Source organism: Leptodactylus fuscus, chromosome 9, assembly GCF_031893055.1.
Source record: "Leptodactylus fuscus isolate aLepFus1 chromosome 9, aLepFus1.hap2, whole genome shotgun sequence".
NCBI lineage: Eukaryota > Metazoa > Chordata > Amphibia > Anura > Leptodactylidae > Leptodactylus > Leptodactylus fuscus.
The window spans coordinates 49,474,116-49,494,664 of record NC_134273.1 but is presented as its reverse complement, the minus strand read 5'-3'; the positions used below and the strand labels follow the sequence as shown (position 1 = coordinate 49,494,664).

Genomic DNA, 20,549 nt, shown 5'->3' with positions numbered 1-20,549 from the left:
AGGATTCCCCTTTTTGTCTGTTGGTGGATATCCCTTCCATTTTAAACTTTTCACTAATAAAGGTATGTTTTATTGTTTGCATATGCGGAGTATTCCTTTCAGCTTTTACGATGTACGAGGATGCATAGGGCGTCTTTTTTTGCGGGGCCGAGTGTACTTTTTAGTTCTACCATTTTCAGGAAATGCTATTGCTTTGATCACTTTTTATTCAATTTTTTATCAGAATTAAAACAGTGAAAAAAAAGGCAGTTTGGCACTTTTAACTATTTTTCCCGTTACGGCGTTTACTGAACAGGAAAAATATTTTTATAGATTTGTAGAGCGAGGATACCTAACATGTATGTGTTTCACAGTTTTTAACTACATTTATATGTGTTCTAGGGAAAGGGGGGTGATTTTAATTTAATACTTTTTATATTTTTTTTTTTTATATTTTTTTAAACTATTTATTTATTTATTTTTTTTGTGCATTTATTAGACCCCCTAGGGGTGTTGAACCCCAGGGGGTCTGATCACTAATGCAATGCATTACAATGCTAATGCATTGCAAAAAATCATCCTTTTTGCAGATTAGAGATTGCAGACCGGCCGGGGAGCCTTGTAAAAGCTCCCGGCTGTCATGGCAACGTGACGTTAGCCCTGGAGCATGCCTCCGGGAAAATGGTGCCTCTGGCGCCTTTGACCGTGGCGCCGGAGGAGTTAATGCCTCCGATCGGTCCGGGGACCGATTAGAGACAGAGCCGGTTGTCTACTGCTTAAAGCAGTAGACACCCAGCGGCTATGGCGGCCGCCCGGCTCCCGGCCATAGTTACACACCTAACATGCGCCGTACTATTACGGCGGATGTCGGAAAGGGGTTAATGCATGTTATTGGAAATTAAAAGTTACATTTTACTAATAAGTCTTCGTTGTGCTGAAATTTTACTACTCTATGTTTACATGAATTATTACTTAGGTGACACTTGCCGTGGGCCTAGAACCTGTGACAGGGGCCTGATAGCAGCAGAAGGGTTTATCTTCCCCCCCCCCCTCCCCCAAGGTCATCACAGATTCTTGTATTTCCATAAGCTATACAAAAATTAAAAAATGCTGCCTAGCTAGGACCACCTGGACCCAGCAGTGCTAAATGTTCTTATATACCTACTGGTCATGTGACCAAAGGGTCAAAAGGGAGCCGCACCATAGCAGCTCCTATAGCTGAACTTATGTTCCATCCATCTACTAACCAACCTAACCTTGATATTTCCATTTCTGTCTGTGGTCTTGCCATTAGAGGCAGTACGTCTGCCATCTTGTGGTTGTAATTGACTCTGATCTAATCTCAACCCCACATATCCAGAAACTTGCACTCTTGTCACCTGCACCTTGGGGGAGGGGAGGGGGAAAACAAAAAACAAAACATCCTGCAATATCAACCCCTTTTCTCACTGCGTAAACATCAAAATCCCTCATTGTCGCTCTGCTTCACTCTTGACTACTGCAATGCTCTACTAATTTTTCTTCCCTCTAAATAAAATCTCCCCTCTGCAAAAAAACTGTCTGAATACTACCACCTGACTTCTCTTTCTGTCTAACTTCTATCTTATGCCAGTAGTTGCACTGGCTGCCCATTCATCACAGAATACAATATAAGACTCACCCATACAATATCCCTCTTACCCATAAACCCATCTATAGCACTGCACCTCCCTAAATATCATCCCTTGTCACTGTCTACCACCCTAACCATCCTTTTAATTTCTACTAGTGATTGTACACTTGTATCCTCTCTTATTTGAACAACCCATATTCTTGAGCTGCACCAGCGCTCTGGAATGCTTTATCCCTGAACAATTAAATTAAGACCCATCTAAAGTAGATTCAAACATGTCCTAAAATCACGTGTTTAGGCAAGCTTATGTGACTTGATCATATTGTTCTGCAACTCACACTAAGCTAACATTTCTTCTACTAAGCTACTCTATTCTTCAATCAGTCCCCTCCATCTAGAAATTACCCTCCTCTCCATACACTTAGAATCTGTATATTCACAAATACCAGCTGCCTCATACAGCTTCATGACCTACGGTAATTAAATTAATGTCTGGACCAGTGTACCGAACAAACCCTCTTAACTAGTGTTCACTCATTTCCTCAGATTGGTAAGCTCTCGCAAGCAGTTCCCACACACTGTTTTATATGTTAAAATTTGACATCACAATGTGACACAGAATTGTTTCATATACCCTGTGATGTGTACCACACAACAGCCTTGACTTAAAGCTACAGATGCAAGGACTATGGATATTACATGCATGAATAAAGTACTGGTTATGAGAAAAGCACAGTTGTAAAATTTTACATATTCAGAGTTGGCAGTGGAGTACCACAGGGAATGTTAGAACCAATTCTCTAATGTCTTTTTTTTCTATCCCATCCACAAGGTCATTAATGACATGTCAGTAGAATACTTATGAATGTATTTCTGTTAAATACATTGTAACTATTGTAAGATTGCAGCTTGCACATGTATTTGAAGTTTCATTGTAGATAAATCTAACATTAATGCATCTGTCATAGGAGACTGAATGGATGGAAAAAACCTAGAGGTGACCTGATTTACATGTACAAATACATGCATGGTGAGTAATGGCGACTAGCACATTTACTCACGTCAAGAAATGTGCAAAGGACATTCTTTGCAGATGGAGGAAAGACTGTTTAGTCATTTTCATATTAAGAAAAATCTTTCATTAGTAACACTACAGAATGCCCTACACCAGGGCCACACGGTGGCTCAGTGGTTAGCACTGCAGCCTTGCAGCGCTGGAGTCCTGGTGTTCAAATCCCGCCATGGGCAAAAAACCATCTGCAAGGAGTTTGTATGTTCTCCCCGTGTCTGCATGGATTTCCATCCCATATTTCAAAGACATACTGATAGGGAAAAATGTACATTGTGAGCTCTATATGGGGCTCACAATCTACATTAAGGAAAAAAAAAAAAAAAAAGAATGCCCTACACCAAGTGCTATTAATGGAAGATATTAAAGTGCTATAAAAAAAAAAAAAAAAAAAAAAAAGAGGGTTATACCTGTTATTTACAATGCTCACCCAAGCCACAATATTAATTGGTTCCAGAACAATTGTAAGCTGAAACTATTGTAACATGTAACAAATCGATAACTATTAAAACCTTGAAAAGGTCAACAAATATTTAAAATGAAAAGAAATCAGATATCTTAAATCCTTGCTCAAAAGTCATAACTGCTGTAAGCTGTAAATCACTGTCCTCACTATCCAAGATTGCGACAAGAGCTTTTCCAGGGTTCCGAAAATTACACTAGAAAATTTTTAAGTTGCTCACACCAGAAATCCAAAGGAGAAGTTCAACCTGACATAGGAAGAGAGCTGTACAGAACACATATAATTGCACCATATAAGTGGTGGTGCTGCTAGTCAGCCAGAAAGTGCATGCACTAATACAAAGAAACTGCCTGATTTGTTACAACCTCCAGCCAAGCAATGTATGGTCGTCTCATTTTCAAGTTTAAAGGGTCCAAAAAGACGCCACAAAATTTCTGCCTAAAAGTATCTTACTCATACTGCTATGGCACATACAAAACACAATAGAACAATGTAAATGTCCTGACGTATGTTTGTACCAAACCTTGTTTACAAAGTGAAAAATTCTGAATATTGATGATTTTACTTACTATACTCCACTCTAGCACAATTCTAGCCTATCATAACTTACTCAAATTGAGGGCTTCTTTCCATGGGAGCACTGGGGTCAGACACAAATGAATGGCACTTTAACGGGATCCTATCGTACAAACGCTTTTTTTTCCCCCTCAGTGACTTGTTGGAATAGCCTTAAAGGCTATTTGTCTCCTACCTTTCATGGTCTTCTCCACGCTGCCATTCGCTTGAAATCCCGGCTTGTCGGTATGCAAATGAGCTCACAGCACTGGGGGCGGTCCTCAGCGCTCAAACAGCACTGGGGGCATCCCCAATGCTGCGAGAGAACATCGCCACCTCCATCTTCGTCAGAAACGTCCTCTTCTTACGGCGCAGGTTTCAAACTTCTAGGCCTCGGGCAGAGCAGATTGCACATGCCCACAGGCCACGAGAAAATGGCCGCTTACAATACTGTGTTAGCGGCCATTTTCTTGTGGCCTGTGGGCATGCGCAGTCTGCTCTGCCCGAGCCCTAGAAGTCTGATTCCTGCGCCGGAAGAGGAGGATGAAAAGGACGTTGCTGACGAAGATGGAGGCGGCGCTGGAGAGAGTTCTGTGCAGTTCAAGCACAGAGGGCCGCCCCCAGTGCTGCGAGAGAACTCACTTGCATACCAACAAAAACTGGGATTTCAAGCCAACGGCGGCGCGGAGAAGACCACAAAAGATAGGAGACGAATAGCCTTTCTTAAGGCTATTCCAACATGTTACTGAGGGGAAAAAAAGTGTTTGTATGATAGGATCCCTTTAAAGGCCTTTTGATCAGTTATAAGCACAGTTCAAGTTCCCAAACAGCCAGTTTTAGAAATATCTGCAGCTGCACCACACTCTCAACTCACAGACTTGTGTGGGCCCCCCCATATTGTTCAGTAACATAAGGAGATTGTCTTTCTCTGAGGTTGGCTCAACCAGAGGCAATATTTTCCATCTATATAGCAGGTTATTTCCGTAGCCATTTCCCAATCAGTCTGTTAGTGGGAGGTCTAGCTAGATGGCAGGAAGACCTAGGCCCCATGATTAACATTGGTCTGAGGTGCTGGAACTTGCTTCCGCTTTATCCCAATGAAAGTCACAAATCCCTCAGATCTACTTCCTCCATCGAGCATTCAAGATACCTGCTCCTATCTTGTTATACAAGATAGGAGTAAGAACTGACTCATACTATCCTAAGTATGGAAGGGAAAATGTTCACTTATTGCACAAATTTAGGGAGAATGTGTAGCTACCTTAATATTTTGGAAAGGAGTTCTTGAGACCATCTGACAAGTCTATGGACTAGAGATCTTTGTGGAGCCCAAGACAAATGTACTGTAAATATTGGGAGAAGTTGGATAACAATGACGTTCTGGAGATGCAACAAATCTTGTGTCAGGAAAAGTAAAACTATATCAGCTCATTAGAATTCCTAATTGGGCAGGTGTGGGGAGGTATATCTTTAATGTAAAACTCCTAATTTTGAGGCCTTACAGAGCAGATTGACTATATTCATTAGGTTACCTGACCAAGCTATGAGACCTGTGTATGAGACTCACATATATTCCAATTGCTAATGATTTATATCCAAGTACTCTTCCCTAGTACTTGCTGTGTAGAAGGCTGGGGGTGAGGGGACCTACTTTTTCTGGATACGTTTGATTTGTTGAAGACTATCTCAAACCCAATTTTCATTTTAAGGGCTGTGGATGCTGTGACAGACATGGGAAGGAGGTGTCTGAGGGGTAACCACAATACCATACATTGAAAACAGAAGTAGAGATTTACCAGCATATAGTTCAGGTCCATAGACAGCTCCTACTACAGGACTGAGTTTCCAACCTTTAAAAAAAAAAAAAAAATTTCAGTCCGAAAAATATAAAACAATCTGAAATACATGTGCATGCATTTTATTCATTTGCATATCACATTTAGAGGAATCTGTTAACATACTTCCACTATCCTTGGATTGCATTGGAGGGCTACAGAATCTTTATACATCGTGGTATTTAAGACCTTTGGATCAACTTTAACCTGCTAGCAATTTTTTAAATTTATTTAGGTTTTTTTTTAACAAACCTGAAACTGTCTGGCTTATATATTTTGGGGGTGTATATGGTACCGGCAATGTATGATACTTTGCATTGTATAGAATGCCTAAAACTAGCTGGCAATTTATGAAACGATTCGTCGTTTCACACATTGCCTAGGCATTCTATACAATGCGGAACAAGAAGCTGGCAAAGTAGGAAATGATAGGCAACCTTCGTTCTCGCTTCGCTTCTAGCATGAAGCCGCTGCCCCTTCCGTGCACGCGTGATACAGACGAAGGTCTCTCTGTCATTGCCTCAGGCTTACACTTCGCTCAGCAACATCTCTGATCTCTCGCGCGCACGCACGCGCTTTGCTTCTAGCATGATACCAGACTGTCTTCTCTGCTCTACCATTGCCTCAAGCGTTTGAAATTCCACTTAGTTCGGTTTTGTTCATGAATGAAAATGTGGGAAGGAAGGGGGGGGAGGAAGAGGGTCGGAGTAGGACATGAAACAACGATTCGACGAAGAACAGTCCAAAATTCGAGGCAACGCTGCCAAAAACCGTATTTGCTTAAGCCAAACTACTTACCAGAAGTTAATCAATGATGTCCAAAAAGTCAAAATAACTACTAAGAAGAAACCCAGGAACTATTGGTGCTGAATCACCATGATGCGATGATTGTAGGAATTGAAAGTAAGCTCATTTATCCTGTTAAAGGAGTCAGTACTATCCAGTATTACGGCACGTGCTGTTTTCACTACATTTCACACCACTTCATGGAGCAACTTGTTGGGGGGGGGGGGGTATCATACTTTGCCTAAATAGCATTTGGTATTCTATAGAATGCGTAGGTACAATGCCTAGGCAAAGTACATAACGATTCGCCCATTTCATACATTGCCTAAAAATGTCGGGCATTCTATAGAATGCCTGCTTTTCATACATTGCCTGTAACATATTCACAAGGAATAGCTATCTCTATGGTTAGAGATACAGAGAGAAATTTATATTAATCTATGTATCTATCCAGTGGCCCCAAGGTGAACATTTGACATGCCTCCCCCCCTGCACAAACAGTATTCCTGCACACACTACTATGCCCCATAATGGCCCCTACACAAACTATTATGTGCCATAGTGGATCACCTATGAACAATTAGGAGACCCAGAGGAGGATATAAATGAAAAAAAAACCCAAACAATGTTACTTACCTTAACCTGGCTCCGGCGAACTCCCTGTTGATTTTGGCCATCTTCAATGTTTGTACAGACATCACGTGAGCCAAGCCTGCGTCGTTACACATGACGACGCAGGCCCAGCCAATGTGATGTCTGGGATGTCACCAAACAGGCCCACAGACTGCTGAAGCACAGGAGAGGTAAGCAGCAGTGTTTTTTATGTCCCCCACCTCCCCTGACCTTCCGATCAATATACTCTGGAGTCTTTCAATTTAAGAACAAATTGCTTGCAAAAAAAAAAAAAAAAAAAAAAAAAGTAATTGGCTTTTTAAACCAATATCTACAGCTCAGGCACATCCATCAGGACCAGTTACTGTCCACTGACATGTCTATGTGTGGTCATCTTATTCTATCTACTACTGACGTCTCTAGGGGCCCAATCTTCATGATATAGGCATTTATATTACTTGCACCGTTCACACTACAGGCAAAAGCCAAGTGGAGGATGGATTGCTGGCCCTTTCACTGAGGAACAGTGGATGAAAATCCTGGAAATTCCTGCCAGACTGTCCCTGTACAAGACCCACCAGCTTATCCTCTAAATTTCCAACTTTTTATAAATTTAAAAAGGTTGTCCCATCTCAAGGATCCTATCTATACTGGTAGCTTATGTAAATTGAAGACTTTTCCTAAATATATTGCTTTAGAAATTCTGCTTTGTTTGCCTGGTACGTGAACTTATTCCTCCCATTGTTTACACAGCGTTGCTATAACCAGAGCTTATACATTTCCTTCTAGTCGCAGCCACTTATGTCCTAATGATTTGGCGACTTTTGGGGTTTTTGTCTTCACATTATACAAGCTAGATTTTTATTTTCTGGCAATGTGGCCATATGAGGGCCTGGTGTTTGCAGTATTAGATGCGCTTTTCAATGCCACCATTTTGGGGTGCCTGTAACTTATTGACTACATTTTATTAACTCTTTCTGGGTGGGATGTAAAAGGAAACATCAATTCTGGCATTTTAGCATTTATTTTTTTTCCCGTGCAGAGTATAGCATAAGTAACATGTTACCTTTATTCTGCAGGTCGGTACGGTTACGGCGATACCTCATTTATATTATTTTTTAATGCGTTGTTATTTGTGCAGAATAAAATTCAATTTACGGAAAAAAATCTATTTTTGCATCACCATCTTCTGAAAGGCTAACATTTTTATTTTTTGGTAGACAGAGCTGGTTGAGGGCTTATTTTTTGCGGGATGACCTCTGCTTTTTATTGGTACCATTTTGGTTTTCTTCTGACCATTTGATTACTTTTTATTGAACATTTTGTAAGGGAAAGGTGGTGAATAATCATTATTTTGTGCAGTTTTCTACATTTTTTTTTTTTTTTTTTTTAATGACGTTCGCCATTCGGGTTAAATAACGTCTTAATTTCATTGTACAGGTTATTATGGACGTGGTGATACCAAATATGTAATGTTTTTTTCTATTCTTTATTTTACATAAAACATTTTATATGGGGAAAAGGATTTTTGGGGCTTTATTTATTTCTAATTTATTTTAAACTATTTAAACTTTTATTTTTACTTTTTTTTTCACTTTTCTGTCCCCATGGGGGATTGAAGCAGTGATCTGCTGATCACTGCTTCACTATATGAATCTGCAATACACATGTTACACGTGTATTGCAGAGCACAGGAAGCAGTCATCCTGTGCAGATCCTGATCAGACCCATGGCAGCCCACTACCAACACCAGCACCCCCCGAAATCGGCGCGGGGGGTGCCGATCGGCACCATTATATTGCGATCCCCAGAGAAGCCGGCGGTCATGTTTGACCGCCAGCATCTCAGGGGTTAACACCCACGATCGGACCTGGTTCCGACCGTGGGTGCTACAGGGCATAGTCAGCCGTATATTACGGCTGACACCCACAGGGCATAGTGCGCACACAGGTTCTGTGTGCGCACCATGCAGCTGCCGTAGTAGTACGGCGGTTTGCGGGAAGTCCGTCCCGGCAGCGCCGTACTATTACGGCAGATGTCGGGAAGGGTTAAGGCTAACGACTAAAGATTTTTTTTTTTTTTTTGGCCAAAACCAAGAATGGCTACAAAAGGGAGTGTTTATACTTTTAACTTCAGCTCAATCCAGTCCTGGCTTTGGGTCAAAAAAACTGCAAAAAAACCCCCAAAAAACAAACACACGATAACAAAAAAAAAACACCAAACACTGTTTCCGCAACGTGGGGCTTGCAAACACTAAGCAAAGCCACTAAAATACATGGATCATCAAATAGGTGATTTGTGAAGTCGCTAGAAATTGAGGCACTAAGAAAGCCCATGCAACAACAGCCACCCAGCAACACAATGCCTGGGAGTGCTGGAAGGTGCTATGTTACCAGAGGGTAATAAAAGGTCCAATAAAGCGTATTAAAAGGTGGATAAAATATTCCATCAAAAGTTATATGGGGAAGGGTGGTGGTAATGTTATGTGAGCCAGCAGTAGGTAAGAAGGGTTTTCCGCCTAATAGAAAAAGAAAGAAGAACAAGAAAAAAAAAAAAAAAAGGGGAGGGGGGGGGGGGGGGGAAGCAACGAAATAGTGACCTAGAAGGCTTGACATTTCCATAGGAGCGGGGGGTGGGGGAAATCACCGTCAGGAATTCAAGATTACGGACAACTTTTATTCTAGCAGGTAGGTAGCTTTGAGGGTTTTTGGGCTCTGCAAAGAAATAAAAAGCCTGGATGTTTTATTCCCAACATGTCTGGGAGGTAGGTCCAAGAGATACGTACCGTATTTTTCGGACTATAAGACGCACTTTTTTTCCCCAAAATTTTTGGGGAAAAGAAGGGTGCGTCTTATAGTCTGAAGGTGGCGCCTGGCATCCGCTGTAATAGAGAGGCGGAAGCCGGCAAGTGATAGACGCCATTACAGGTGCCGGGACCTGAGACATCGCTGCGCTCCTCTGCCCTGCATGAAGCCAGCAGCGGCAGGGGCTCCTCCGTCCCCCCCGCTGCTGGCTTTATGAAGGGCAGAGGATCGTAGCGATGTCTCAGGCCCCGGCGTCTATCCCTCCCCGGCATCCGCCTCTCTAGTACAGCGGATGCCGGGTCAGTATCAGCGGCCCCTTCTCCCCCGGGGCCGGTCCCCACCGGCCCCGTACCTGTAAAGTTGCAGGCCGGCTCCTGCGCGGCGATATCGCAGGAGCCGACCTGTCCGGGTGACAGCCGGGAGCCTAATGAGGCTCTCGGGTCTGTCACTGCTATATATTAGTATTGCGGCTGGTCTCTATGACCAGCCGTAATACTAATAGACAGAATGTCCCATAGACAGCAATACAGTTGTATTGCCGTCTATGGGACTTGCGATCAAGTGACCGCAGGTTCAAGTCCCCGGGGGGGAATAAAATAGTAAAAAAAAAAAAAAGCTTTAAAAATATGAAATAAATAAAAGTTCTAAATCACCTCCTGTTTTTTTTTTCAATACAAGGTGATCTAAGCAATAGATATCCCCCAAAATGGTATAACTAAAAAGTACAGCTGGCCCCGCAAAAAAAAACGCTCTATGCGTCCCCGTACAGCTGCAGGGTCACCTGTCAATGTGGCCTTGCAGCTGTTGCAAAACTACAACTCCCATATATTAAATATTTTACCAGTTTTTGCTTCAAAATTTTTTTTCCCTACTTTCCTCCTCTAAAACCTAGGTGCGTCTTATAGTCCGAAAAATACGGTAATCTGGTATAATGGGATCCCCTGTAGGAAAAGAGCATCAGTCATAGCTTTGACCTCCTTCCAGAAACCCAGGATGAGAAGACAATTCCAAAATATGTGATACAGGGAGCCATGGGCAGTATGGCACCGCCAGCATATGGCTAGTATTGTGGGATTGAGGGAGTGGAGGAGGGCAGAAGAGCCGTATCATTGCATAAGCAATTTATACTGCGTATTTCTATGAGTCACGCATGTATAGAATTTCACAGCGCGGTACCATACCATCTGCCATTGGCACAGAGAGAGCGGCCAACCTAGTGCTATCTTCCCATTTTGTCATATTGATGAGTCAAGGACGCACTGTCCTTTGGGGATGAGAGAAGCTGGTGCACATAAGAGAAGGCTTATAGTAGATGTCCCAGCCCAGCAGAGCTTTTCAAACAAAGTAGGCAGGAAGACTGAGTGAGCCATAAAGTGTACAAACAAAATGGACTATATGCTGTTAGTGAAGACATTCTGATGTTGGGAGATTTAACAGGTGGAGGAGAGAAAAGAAAAGGGCCTGAGCTCCAATGTAGCAGGAACAACCATATCCACAATATAAAAGAGACCCGCCTCAAGCAAATAGGCCATGCCTGCATACATACCCTCCAGGAGAAGTGGATTGTACAAAATGGAGACACTGGAAGATTTTCCTGAAGCCAGATGGAATCAACTGGAACACAATCCAAATATCACTCGTAATCGAAAGGGTACCAATAGATAAGGGGAGAACCAACACACAAAAAAAGCATATGGATGCATGGGCGCAAGCCACAATTTCTCATTTTCTTTCCAATTTGTATAGGCCGTTATGGTCGCTCAGAAAGGGATACGACGTAGGTGGGTCGCTCAGATACGGTAAGCTGGACGGCCAGACCTCATACCTGCCAATATGATGGAGCAAGGTATACGGTGGCATTTAGCATTTTAAAGAAATTGGAATACAGCTTTCTGTAAATTTCTAACCTTGCCTCTGAGGATAGGAACAAGTAGCAAAGAGGTAGAGTAATTTCGGAAGCATGGCCTAAGAGAAAGGGGAAGGAATTTCCATTTGTCTAACAAGGACCTAAGTTCCCAAAAGACACGGATAGTTCGCCACGCATGAGGGAGTGAGTTGGACACCCAGATAATTGACAGAATCAGAATGCCACTGAGTCACATAATACAATAAAAAAAAAAAAATATATACATACACACATATACATACAGTAAAAATCAATGAAACAACCAATAAAATATATAGAGGGAGAGGAGCAAAGAAAAAAAAAAAATTTCTTTGTGAGGTCTACTACAATAAAAATTATACAGAATGCACATTAAGCAGTCTAATGAAGTCAGCAAGTATGTACAGCCCTTCAAAATATCCAAAATCGTATATTTTATGCTTGGTACCACATCAATATATTATACAGAACAGGGCTTAGTTTGGGACCAATAAAACAGCTGTAGTAGTCTACACAATTCACTCCAACCCAGACACACTAGTGAGTCCCCAAGATGGATCACTGTCATCAGCATGGCTTTTCTCTTGTTCCCAGTCTGCAGCATGGCTTCCACTCACATTTCTGATCTCCAGCACAGAATAATTTAAAATATTCTCTGCACCATTTTCCCATACCCCATTATGGCACCCCATCACTTCTAGACCTCAATATGGATCCTCTTTCCATTTTCTTATTCATAGCTAACCTTGACCATACTTTCTGACCTTGCCAAAATTTTAGCTTTTCTCCTGTCACCTAGTCTCTTGAATTTGATCAATGCATTAGATAGGTTGCAAACGGTAGTAGAAAAGGAGTTAAAACTGTTATGACGTTCTAGAGAAAAGATGAAATTCTAATCTTGCATTGAGACTTAATTCAGTAAAGAAAATTTTAATACAAATGGGGGATAAGAGGGAGGGGTCAATAGGGATTATGGACAGTTTTATTGAACAGGTTAAAATTTTATTGGTTTGTTGAAACCACTTATAGAACAAAAACTGGAATACTGTGTTGTTCCCATCATGTACTGGATGAAGGCCTCACTAAGAATATAGTATGAATCTCTACAGGAGCCCCATCTGAGTTTTCCCAATATTGTGTAATATCCCGAAGTCCTCTGAACAAGAGTCTGTAAGATTGAATCTAACTAGAGGGTACATGGTTTTTGAAGACTTCAGTATGATTGCAGTATGATTTTCACCCTGTCAAACCAGGTGATAATACAGTGGGACGGAAAATGTAATTTTTGATGCAATAATCCCTTTGTGGGGAGCATCCACAGGTATGGCAAATATAGAGAGCTTCTTCTATGGAGGGGGAGGGTATGTTTACAATACCAGAGTTTGTGGATTAAATCAACCAATTTTAGGTCTCCTCACCAGTATCATCCGTATATACTCGAGTATAAGCCAACCCGAATATAAGCCGAGGCCCCTAATTTTACCACAAAAAATTGGGAAAACATATTGATTCGAGTATAAGCCGAGGGGGGGAAATGCAGCAGCTACTGGAAAATTTCAAAAATTAAAATGGTCGGAGTTTCTGGGTGCAGTAGTAGTTGCTGGGTGCTGGGGAAGGGGAGGAGGTGTTTTGGTTGTCTGTCTGCCTCTTCCCTGAGCCTGAGGACTGTTTTTTTTCCCCCCCACTTGGAATTAAGCCTGGCTGAATATAAGGTATCTGCAGTGCTGCTATTAACCCCTTCCCGACGGAACAGGAGCACTGCAGATCTCCTATATTCAGTAGACCGAGTACTTTCAGACACAGGGATACCTGATGTGTTTGTGTTTCACAGTCATTTTCTACTTTTGTATGTATTCTAGGGAAAGGAGTGATTTAGAACTTTTATTTTTTTTTAAAGCTTCTTTTTTCCCCCCACTATTTTATAGGAGATTCTATCTATACATTAATATTGCGGCTGGTCATAGACCCCCCTAAAAAAATAATTTTTTTTTTCTTTTTTGCTGACTCGAGCATAAGCCGAGGGGGGCTTTTTCAGCACAAAAACTGTGCTGAAAAATTCGGCTTATACTCGAGTATATACGGTATTCTTTTTAGATTTGGAGAATATATTGGAAATGGTTTACAAAATGTCTTTGTGCAAATGACGCACCCAAAGAGGGAATACATTCCTTGATACATGCAGCAACCAAATATGAAATGAGCAAAGGAGGAAGAATAAGTAGAGAAGTGAATGAAAGGCAGATAGTTCAGATTAACCACTTAATGCTCTGTGCCATTACTTCTAGCTCAGCCGTGTCACAGTTGAGGGCCAGGACCAGCCACCAGAGGTGGAAGATATTCAGACTCCAGTGGATTAACCCCCTGGATGCAGTGGCACAGTTCTGGGGACAAGTCAAGTTCTATAGTGCCTATGAGGGTCCTAAATTAGAATCCACCCAGGCATTTAAAAAAATAAATAAATTGCACACCACAAAATACTCAAGCCAATAGTTAGAATGTTTAACCCTTAAGGCTAAGTCCCCACATTGCAGAACCGCATCATTTTTGATAAAGCTTTAGCTGCACTTATTTTGAGCCAAGTCAAGAGTGGCTTGAAAAGGAACGAAAAATATAAAAAGGAAGAATTTGAATGTTTCCCTTTGTTGAATCCACTCCTGACTTCGGCTCAAAAACCAAAGCAAAATGTGAAAAAAAATCCCAAAAAACAAACCCGCTGTTTTTCCAACCCCAAGTGTTCCATGGAAATTAATGCAATCTATATTGAAAATTTTTAAACAGTTTTAAAGAACTCAATTTTAATCTAGGTTTTTCTGTAACAGATCCAGTGTTAAACAAAAACACTTAAGATTTATTGCATTCCCTCTATATATTTTGTGGCATGAGTAACTTCAACTTTAAATTTGAGTTTGAGTTGTAAACAATAACCCACCTTTCCTAAATCCCCTATGGATTTTAGCTAGGGATACTGTGAACATTAGAAAAATCTAAAAATGTTGCAAACCTGTGATTAAGAATAATGTATGCATATTGGTAAATAACTAGTTAGTTAAGGAACAGAAAATTTTCATTGTAAATGCCACACCTACTAAACAGATTGTTACTTCATGTGTACAACATTAAATTCCCATTAAATTACAGGGATCCTGTGTTTATTTCAAACTAAACTGATCCCTATGTGCAGAATCAAAGTAATGACCTTTCCTATTTTTCCCCTCACTAAGTTTTCTGTGGGTGAAAAGTCAAGCTTAAAACCTTAGGCTAAGTTCATATCTGCACTGGAGTCTCCACCTCAGAAATAGCAGAAAATCAGTGGAGAGAAAAGTCCTCCATGGAAGACTTTTCTCTCAAAGGATTTCAGTATAGAAACTGCAGACAACTAACGGACCACATTATGGGGTTTATATGGTCTATGTGTAGCTGCTGTTTTAGCTGTTTGGCTCTCCGTTGTTCAAGTCCTCTGGGGAACACGAATGATAGACCCATGCGCGGATGTGAGCGTACCTAGAGTCTGGCATTTGCAAATTTACTTTAAATGTGTTGTGTCGCTATGGACACTTTGCCACTGTCCTGTAGACAGGGGAACAAATGCAATCTCTGGGGACCTGACCCCGTGTCCCTCAGTGATCAGGAGAGAATATTCAATTAAATTCTATGGGCTTAGGAGGAACAATTTAGTTTTTTTCCAGTTCCCATTTTCTCATGCATAGCTTTGCATGGTTTTCAAATTGAAGTTCTATTTTGTTTGCAATCCCTTAGGTTCACCCATCTACTGTTCAGAGAAGTCTGAGTCCTACTAGTTTCTGCTAGTTTTGATCTGATGGCACTAAAGAACAGAATAAAAATGAGTGCCTAGGTAGTGGAGGTTCCCTTTTAAGTTAAGGCAGATACTTCTGCATCATGCAATATCATCTGGGAGGCATCAGATAGTCTACAAAGTTATTGTGCAGCAGGATAAGAACTCCAAACATGCTTGGTTCTTTATGCTGAAAATGGTCTTAATCATAAAGTCCTGAAAGTGAAGATACGGCCCCAACAGAGACCTGATGGCCACAAGGTATGTTTGAAACTACATAGACACAGAAGGATTTGAGCAAGCCTACGTTCACAGAAAATCTGTGGTTAATTCTCCAAGACGTTTAGAACAATCACTGTATTGCTTTCAAAACTGCATCATTTTTTCTAGGTACACTTGCAAAAGGAACACTCCAAATGTTTGTGTTCACCGTTTTAGACTTCTCTTTTGCTCATTGACTATTTTTGTCAATTAGCAAATACAAACTATTGCTAGATTCACGCTATTATAGTCATTTCATTAGTCTGGTCAGAGGAAAAGAACAAGGGATAGGCAAACAGCTGTAATGGTGGTTACACACAGAGCCCAACAAACTCCTTTGACTAATGAGTTCATCAGGTGTCGTTTTAAAACTGAAATCTGCAGAGCAAAAAGTCCACCGATTTCAGGCGATCAGTGACAGACTCAGACTCTCACAGATGTGAACGTAGCCTATTAATGCTTCTATTTCTAAAGCATTGCCCACACCTAAAGCTTTAGCATAGTGCTTTACTGTAGACATTGTATATTAGACAAACAGGTTTTTTGGGTTTTTTTTTTTTAAAAAAAAAACAAAATCTGACAAGTCTCACCATTTCCATAAGGAGTCACAGTTTTTTTATTGGTCATCACACGAGCTGTTGCGTTGTTGACCTAGCATAAATTCCATAAGTGGAGAGGAAGAAGAGAAAACTATTAGGATAACCATAGCTTGTAAATGACATGCATATGTTTCATGCAAAAAGCCCTTCAACCTGCAACAGCATGCACTGTCCACACACGGAATACATTTAATTGCTAATCACCACACATGCCAACTACGAGCACACAAGTTAGTGTGTGTTAAACATTAAAATTTATTTACATTATTTGTGTGTAAACTATGACAAAGAAACAAACGTGTTGTTTATTGGGGGGTTTAATACTCCTATTACTTTTTATAATTTGACAAACATTAGAAACCTCTATGTGGTTTTGTTAATTTATTTACAGATCCTTTAATGACTTAATAAATCTAAATTCCAATATGTGCTTAACTTGTCCTCTGTTAAGTCAATAAAATAAGACACCTAATTTACATGAACTATACATTGCTTTCCCTGGTTTCAGATGTGGAATTTTTTATGGTGCCCAATGAGTTAAGCAAACCCTTTCCCCCAAGCAAAAATCTTTTGCTGTATTTCTTTTGTATCTTTTGCTTTTGTTTTTTTGTTTTTTGTTTTTTTGGCTCAAAAGCTGCAAATCGATTGCAATGAAAATAAATGGAAGTACTTTAATACTGAATGTATAGCATACAGTTAGTAACATTCTTTAGCCAAAATGGAATGGATTGACGATAACTGAAGTAATTTATGTTCAGATCGATTAACTGTGCACTTAGTTTTGGTTATTTTGCGATTAGTTGACAGGCTCTAGTGTGTACCTATCAAGTCTTCCTTAAGTAGTATAAGTTTTACTTTAAAAGTGGGCAAAAAGTACCATTTAAACATATACAGTAGAAATTCTAGATTGTAAATGAGTTTTACAACCAACTCAACTGCAATATTATATAAAAATTTAAATCTATGTAATTCAGTCAGTAACTCACTGATTTTACAAGGCCTATGTAGCACATTTCCACAATTGCTGGGTCTACTGAAAAAAAAAGCCACCTGATCAGATGGTCCAGGCTGTTCCGGAGATTATTGGGTGTTAAAAATGAGTCTAAACCACCATAAATCGCTTCTAAGCCAATAATATGCTGTCGCAAAGATTCTTCTTGTCTGTTAAAGTGAAATTATCCAGCCAAGATAGATCAACTTTTATTCCGTATGCAAATGAGTCATTTGGCGAATTGAGGTCATTGCTACATTTGCAAGAGCCCCTGTATTTGCTAGTGATGGTCACTGAGCACTGCCATTTAACAAAGAATGACTGGTTTCAAAGTGCATCAACCACAGAAGGATGCCCCAAACTGCTCTTTTGTATATGATAAAAAGCAGGTTTTAAGTTTCAAACAAGACATCTAGGAACTGGTGAATTGAGGTAGCATGGCGGTGCCCACTCACCAGAGGATTTCAAAGGAAAATCCAGGGGGAGCAATCCATTTCCATGACAGACAGGAGCCTAATGAAAGCTCCCACGCCCATCATAACTCTGCCTCTTTTACTCACTGCCATAGGCAGCCTGTAATAAAAGTTAATGAGAATTTCTCAAACTGAAATATTATTTTGTAACTATAAAGAAGAAAAAAGCAAAAAAAAGCAAAAAAAAAAACAAAAAACAAACAATCGCCCATCCAAAGCTATGAATGAAAAACCGTAAGGCATTGCTCTGGAAGGTGGCGAGTAAAAAAAAAACAAAAAAAAAACGCAAGAGTTTTAAATAGAAAAGACAGGGCATCTGTCATCAATGACAAAATTCTAAATGCAATCATTTGTTGCTGTGCTCCAGATGAATTTGGTATTTTTAAACACTTGTTTTTTCATAAAAAAGTTACCACACACTTCGTGAATAAACCAATTAAATTGCTATTTTTTCCCTAACACGTAGAAATAGCCTTAAGAAAGCCTATTCTCCTACCTTTATATGTCTTCTCCGTGCCGCCGTTCGGAAGAAATCCCAGTTTCACTTGGTATGCAATTGAATTCTTCGAACATCCTCTCTCCATGTATTCTTCCGGCGCTGGCTTCAAACTTCTATGCATGTGCAGTCTGCTCTGCAGTCAGGCCTAGGGTAGAGCCAACTTCACCTGCCCCGAGCCATTTTTTTGTGGCCGCAATGCAGCGTAGAAGCCAGCACTGGAAAAAGACGTCGAGAGAGGCTGTTCCACGAAGATGAAGGCGGCGCTGGAGATTTCTCTCGCATCATTGGGGACGTGCCCAGTGCTATTTGCATACCGAGGAAAACTGGGATTTCTACTGAACGGCAGTGCGGAGAAGACATCTAAAGGTAAGAGAAGAATAGCCTTTCTTAAGGCTATTCCTATGTGTTAATGAGAAAAAAAAATAGCAATTTAATGATAGAATCCCTTTAAAAAGGTGGTGTTGTCCAGGCAAAAATGGACAATAATTGAGGGCGGGTTCGCATCTGCGCCCTTGCGCGCCTTAAGCAATACTGCTGGGTTTCAGTCTTCTGCCCCGAGAAAATGCACAGGGGACGGAAACCCGGCTGTCAGTTTTCAAATCCATTCAAGTGAATGGTTATTCACAAAAATGAGTACCCTCTCAAAACAAAGAAAAATTATTAAAACGTAACTTAATAGATATGGTTTAAAACAATTGAGGTAAGTATTCGGCCCCTATCTATCCATGTAGATAAATTCGCAAGAGATATATAAATTTCTCCCTGGTTAAATATAATTCCTGGACTCTTAAATGACTCAATAAATTCATGTTTGAAACCTCAGTTTGTGGTTTATTTCAATAAATTTGTGTATGGAACCTCAAATTGTAGTCTGTTTCATCCTATTTTATTACTTTGATAAACAAGGTCTAGAGTCAATGCTTACTTTAATTGTGGAAGCAATCACCAATTTGTTATGTATTTTTAACCCCAATGGCGGTATAGAGGACTGTAAACAACCGATTTAGTTAACCAAGCACTCCCGTGTACAGCTAGTGCTACGCCTGATGGAGTCACCCAGGTGTGTAATTATCTTTGACCCTTTCACAACCTGTCTTAACTATCCTAATATGAAGTATAGTAACTTTCCCCTCCTGGCATTTTCTTCCACGGGTTAAACTCTGCCTACTCGATCTATAGATTGAGCTCACAGAAAGGACATATTTTCCCTGCGATGACTACTAGTTTCATTACCCAGGACCCAGTGGATGAAATTTATTGTATTGGGAGAAACCAATATGGTAGTGAAATAGCAGATTCTCCCAGTTAAAGACCAAGCAATATGTTCACTTGGTCTATTAGACCACTGCACAGGTAAGCGAGAACACACGTAAGTGGATTTCTAGGTCTATAGGTTTTGTCTCATATTCTGTCTCTACGCGTTTCATTAGATAGCTAAATCATCAGGATACTATTAGATTGGTTGCAAGATTCATGCGGTCAAGTGAATGGGTTTGGAAAGTGAGCACCCGTGAGCGTTTTGTACTTGTCTGCGGCAAAACAGTTTTTTTTTTGTTTTTTTTACCAGACACAAAGTCGGACATTCAGGACTTTATGTCTGGTTAATAAAAAACCCAAAAGAACGGTTTCGCCGTGGATAGGTACAAAACGCTCACGAGCGCTCACTTTTCAAACCCATTCACTTGAATGGGTTTGAAAACTGACTGCTGGGTTTCTGTCCCCTGTGCAGTTTCTCGGGGCAGAAGACGGAAACCCAGCAGGATTGCTTAAAGTGCGCACGGGCGCAGATGTGAACCCGCCCTTATTTTAAATAGGTCGTGGAAGTTTTAAAAAAAAAAAAAAAAAAAAAACCACACACAACATACTCCCCTTTCCCCGATGCCAACCAGAGCAGTCCGGACCTCTCAGTCCCGTGTTGACTTGTGGTAGAAGTCTCAGCCACATATAACCACTGAGGTCAATCAGCAGCCTCACCGAAGGGTATGTGATGCCACTACCTGTGACATCCCGGGTCTCTTCCTGAGGCTGTTGATTAGGAGGACACTGGAGCAATAGGGACAGGAGAATATGAAAAAAAAAAAAAATTCTCACCTCCCACTCAGCCTATATAAAATATATTTGCATTAGCAACCTCTTTAAATATAACCCTACAGGGGTTGATGTATTTTAGAGATAAATCCGCCAAATTGATCAGCATGAATCAAATGTATGCAATTTAGTACTTTGTGACAAGGGAACAGCATGACTAGTCAGAAGCTTCTACCAGCCCATCCCAATTCAAACTTTACTTGTCTACAATAGTAAGATTACAGAGAAACACCAATGGAAAGGAA

General features: G+C 40.6%; 1 protein-coding gene across 11 annotated transcripts in view; it reads right to left on the bottom strand.

The window, feature by feature from the left end:
- RBFOX2 (RNA binding fox-1 homolog 2) overlaps positions 1–20,549 on the bottom strand; it is a 279,365-nt gene that overhangs the window by 112,884 nt on the left and 145,932 nt on the right. For all 11 annotated transcript variants that reach the window (XR_012717437.1, XM_075286348.1, XM_075286350.1 and 8 more), the window contains 2 exons: positions 16,245–16,305; positions 5,475–5,528 (listed from right to left, as the gene is read on the bottom strand). Coding sequence is in view for 10 of the 11 variants with exons in the window: in XM_075286348.1 (XP_075142449.1) it covers positions 5,475–5,528; positions 16,245–16,305 (115 nt within the window). In the remaining variant the exon portion in view is untranslated. The remainder of the gene's footprint in view (positions 1–5,474; positions 5,529–16,244; positions 16,306–20,549) is intronic.